Genomic DNA, 5,017 nt, shown 5'->3' with positions numbered 1-5,017 from the left:
GCTTTTCAATTGTTTAGTATGTGGCTGCTACATGTTAAAATCAATGCAAAAAGTGTTTTCCAATAAATGCAGTTCTCCAGATTTTCTCAAATAACCTTGTAATACAAAAATGTAAAGATACATGTGTTGAATTGGGAGAAAAGAAAGAACAATGTGTCTCCATTCTGATTGCATCTCCTCCAGCTTATACAATCTTCCTTTCATGAAAAGCATACCCAATAGATAGTATGCTTAGATCAGTCATTCACTGAGGTGACAGCACCTAAGAGCCATGGGATTCAATAATGAAATATTTATTGATGATGTAATGAGGCAAGGAAAAATGTTGCTAATAAAAGTCTCCTTTCATGCCACACTCCCCACGCCCACCAATCAACTGCACTGTTTTTCTCAGTGCTTTCTGTGTGGCTATGACATTTCACCAGTTATTGGCATTATTTCTCTGCCTCTGGTATTGCTGTTCATGCAGACAGTGACAAATTTTTATCTCCACTGCTAAAGTTTAAAGTTTCCTATAATAGCCCAAAATAGAGCCCAACTGTGATTCTATGACACTGGGGCATCATTGGTTGGTCCCCATGGCTGTCAATGCCCGTATGTATCTATATTTCCATCAGAATGAACATGGCCAGAATAAGACCTTAGCTGCACTTGTGTGTGACATAGCTAGCATAAGTCAAGTGCCAACTGTCCTGAAAGGACCCAAAAACTGTGTGAGAAAAGACTAAGGGGTATATTGATTAGATTACTTTTTTGAAATTCCTAATAAACTCAATGTCAGAAATACAATCAAAACTAATCTGGGAGAGTCTGGCTATATTTTTTGAATATCAAGTTTTGGTACACAGTCTTAGGGGTGCTTCACATGTGTGAGAAAGTGGAATGTCTATGATGTACCCAAGTTTATCTGGAAACTCCTTGACTTTTCAATTAAATATCCTGTCAGGAAGTGTTTTTCTAGTATCTTTACACTAAAATTGAGATGAAGAAGTAACTCCAACTTACTGAATGCTCAGAGTGATTGCTCCAATAAATAGAATGGCTTTGGAGCTAGATATAAGTGCATTTAAAGCTGAGTCCCAACAAGCAACTGCTGCAATTTGGTGGAAGTATAGTCTCTTTGCATCTCATCTTGCTCAACTGGGACTAAGTGAAAGCTGCTTCTTCAAGAATACGTAAAAGAACCATTCACCAGACAACTGAGGCTCGAGATAAACGGACTCTTGATGTCATCGTGGCTGCTTTTTCCCAAAACTTACAAATGAGTCTGCTGATGATGCCCACTGGAGAAAGGAAGCAGGAACAGAGGAGGGGACAGTAGGTTTCTAGTTGATTCCTGTGTTTTTTTTATTGGTGGTGGTGGTGGTGATGGAGGTGGTAGTGGTGATGGTTGGTTTTTGTTTGTTTGTTTTGTTTTGTTTTTCGAGACAGGGTTTCTCTGTGTATCTTTGGCTGTCCTGGAACTCACTCTGTAGCCTCAAACTAACAGAGATCCACCTGCCTCTGCCTCCAAATGCTGGGATTAAAGGCAAGCAGCACCATGCCCAGCTTGATTTCTATGTTTTTAACAGAGGCTAAAATTGGAAACCTGTGTTCAGACCCAGAAAGCTTCATCCTGTTTCAGTCCTACAGCAGCTCACATGGGTCTCCCCCTACTATCATGCACACACACACACACACACACACACACACACACACACACCCCCACACACACACACACACACACACACACACACACAGTTTCCTCCTCTTCCCTACTTTCTTAAACCAATACTGATACTGATACTGTTGGCAGCTCACAGTTCGCAGTCAATTTCATCTCTCATTCAGTTAATGACAGAATGAGAAGGGGGTGAAACTACCGCTCCAGCTTCTCGTGGCAGAGGGTTCAGCACTCCTGTCACAAAGCACATAAACCCTACGCTTAGTGAAAAACAATCGTTCAGAAGAATTCCAGAATCTCCATATGTTCATATCCAGGAGTCTCCCTGTAAAATGTAGAATACAACTGATAATAATAACAAATTAGGAAAAGTTAACTTGATAGTGGTCCTTCCACTTTTTCATAGGAAAGCCAGAATCTTTGCCCCTCAAGTAAAATAACTGACAAAAAGAATTACAAAGATTTCATTAAAGCAAAACAAATTGACTTTGAGAGAGAGAGAGAGAGAGAGAGAGAAAGAGAGAGAGATCATTGGAAATTTGATATCAAAATCTTCAAAACGAATCATGGTAAATTTTTTTTATTATAAATATTCTAGGTGACACTACTAATGTATTTTCTTTTCCAATGTTGCTCTCGGTAGAAAAATATATTGAATGATTTTCTATGTGATAATTTGATTATCAAGTTAACTGCAATATTTAGATTATGGACAACAATCTATTCCAGGTGCTATAGCCATAAAAAGGAGTTTCCGAATTGCATCTTAGAGGCTTAGGAAGACAAGATAAACAGCCTGACTCTTGAAACAATAAAAGCAAAGAAAGAGGGTGTTTTGATGGAGATGGAAAACTACACCAGGGTCAAAGAACTTATTTTCCTTGGCCTGACCCAGAGTCATGAAGTCAGCGTGCTGCTGTTCCTTTTCTTTCTCATGGTATATGTGACAACTCTGCTGGGGAACCTTCTCATCATGGTCACCGTGACCTGTGAGCCGCGCCTTCACACCCCCATGTACTTCTTGCTCAGGAATTTGTCTGTTGCCGACATCTGCTTTTCCTCCATCACTGCACCCAAGGTCCTGGTGGACCTTCTCTCAGACAGGAAGACCATCTCTTTCAATGGCTGCCTCACTCAGATGTTCTTCTTCCACCTTATTGGAGGAGTGGATGTGATTTCTCTGTCAGTAATGGCTGTAGATCGATATGTGGCCATCTCCAAGCCCCTCCATTATGTGACCATCATGAGCAGAGGCCGTTGCATTGGGTTAATAGTGGGCTCCTGGGTGGGAGGCTTCATCCACTCCATCGTGCAGATTTCTCTCTTGCTGACACTTCCATTCTGTGGACCCAATGTTCTTGACACTTTCTACTGTGATGTCCCCCAGGTCATCAGACTTGCCTGCACAGACATCTTTGTTATGGAGCTGCTGATGATTTCCAATAACGGGATGCTCAACACACTGTGGTTCTTCTTGCTCCTGGTGTCCTACATGGTCATATTATCATTGCTAAGGTCTCATTCAGGAGAGGGCAGGAAGAAAGCCATCTCTACCTGTACCTCCCACATCACTGTGATCACCCTACACTTTGTGCCCTGCATTTATGTCTATGCCCGGCCATTCACTGCCCTCCCCACAGACAAAGCAATCTCTGTCACCTTCACAGTCATCTCCCCTCTGCTCAATCCCTTAACCTACACTCTGAGGAACCAGGAAATGAAGTCAGCCATGATGAGACTCAGGAAAAGACTTGGCCCTTCTGATGGAATAGAAAAGTAACTCTCCTTATTGCCACCCTAAATGTTTCTAATATAAATAAACTATGTTCTATTCTGCCTTCTCGTTTGTCTTGTTCTGATATATTAAGACACCAAAAAAAATTATCAAGTTGATTGGTCCAATTCTCGTTTACATTTTCACTATTTGGAATCCATACCTAAACCACTGAGACTGTGAATAAATCTTGCTAAAATCTGTGAGACTGAAGGATATAAACAAATGTTGAATATGTTGAATATGATTCCAAAGTCAATTAAACTCTTTAGCATTCTTTTTCCCCCCTTTGGTTTTATTTTTTTCACATAGGATCTCATATTGTTGGTCAACTAGCTTGACACTCACTGTGTAACCCAGGGTATCCCCAGATACAGTAAACCTCTTGTACTTGCTACCAAGTGCTAAAATTGCAGATGTGTACCAAAACACCAATATAGTTTCAATTACTTAAATCTAATTATGTGTTTGTGTGCCAATGAAGCTTTATTTATAGACAGTAAAATCTGAATTTCATGAGATTTTAGTGTATTAACTTAGTTTTTGAACAGACATTTCTTTACTGAAACCAAGAGAACCAGAATTGATCATCAGGATGTGCTGCAGTTCTCCCTTCCTGAGTATCCCTGTGTGTCTTTATGGTGCTACAACCAAAAGACAGATGCAAAAACTCTGTTAGAACTCAGTTACAGCCCAAAGCAAGTTAAGGCTTCTCAATACTTATTGTTCCAAGCTTGAATCATCCTATTTTATGACTATATGCAGGCAGATGTCTACACAGTATTGCAATCAAACATCAAAGACTATACATCCTACTCAGTCAAAGAGTGTACACACTATTCTGCAGGTCATGGAATATTTTCCAAAATATATCACATCCTGAGACACAAAACAAATCTTAGAAATTCACAAAAATTTAAGTAACACCATGTATTTTATCTGACCACAATACTATAAAATTTAAAATCAACAGCAAATGAATCTCTAATAAGTATAAAAATGCATGCAGATTAAACAATATATTTCTGAATAATAAATGGGTCAAAGAAGAAAGAAATTAAAATTTTCCTGAATAAAAGAAAATAAAAACACAATGTAACAAAGCCTCTAGGAAGCATTAAAAGCAGTTCTATGGGGGAATTTGTAACTATAAACACTTGCATTTAAGAGTCAGAACTGACGACCCCATCCATCAGACCCTTCAGACTACAAGTCCCACTCTGCCCCCAAACACACCTATCCCTTGCTACCTCAGAGGAACTCTAAAACACAGCCTGCAGATTCAAGGAGAGGACCAAGAGATGAGTAACCACTCACCCAGTGGGGCACCCCACTCTCTAGGCCATCCATACCAGGACAAAACCCTGAGCCCCTCCCCCACTAGCCTCAGCTTCTCTAGTCAGTCAACAGGCAACCTTCCTACAGGTAAGTTTCTTCAACACCCCCACCTGAGCAATCAGACCCTGCAAACTACAAGTTTCACTCTACCCCCAAAACCTTCCTATCACCTGCACCACCACCACCCCCCACCCGCGCAACCTCAGAGGAACTCTGAAACATAAGCTGCAACCACACAAGAG

General features: G+C 40.5%; 1 protein-coding gene across 1 annotated transcript; it reads left to right on the top strand.

The window, feature by feature from the left end:
• The first annotated feature begins 2,501 nt into the window (after nucleotides 1-2,501).
• On the top strand, nucleotides 2,502-3,443 carry LOC119825220 (olfactory receptor 4D10-like). Its single transcript, XM_038345962.1, has one exon. The coding sequence runs from the start codon at nucleotides 2,502-2,504 to the stop codon at nucleotides 3,441-3,443; it is 942 nt and encodes a 313-aa protein (XP_038201890.1).
• Nucleotides 3,444-5,017: the final 1,574 nt, after the last annotated feature.

This window comes from Arvicola amphibius, chromosome 1 (genome assembly GCF_903992535.2).
Source record: "Arvicola amphibius chromosome 1, mArvAmp1.2, whole genome shotgun sequence".
NCBI classification, from domain to species: Eukaryota; Metazoa; Chordata; class Mammalia; order Rodentia; family Cricetidae; genus Arvicola; species Arvicola amphibius.
The sequence above is the reverse complement of the archived record's forward strand: the minus strand, read 5'-3'. Positions and strand labels throughout refer to the sequence as shown.

Bases quoted from the DNA above. Each gene is read 5' to 3' on its own strand.
- LOC119825220 (XM_038345962.1), top strand. From the start codon at position 2,502: ATGGAGATGGAAAACTACACCAGGGTCAAAGAACTTATTTTCCTTGGC.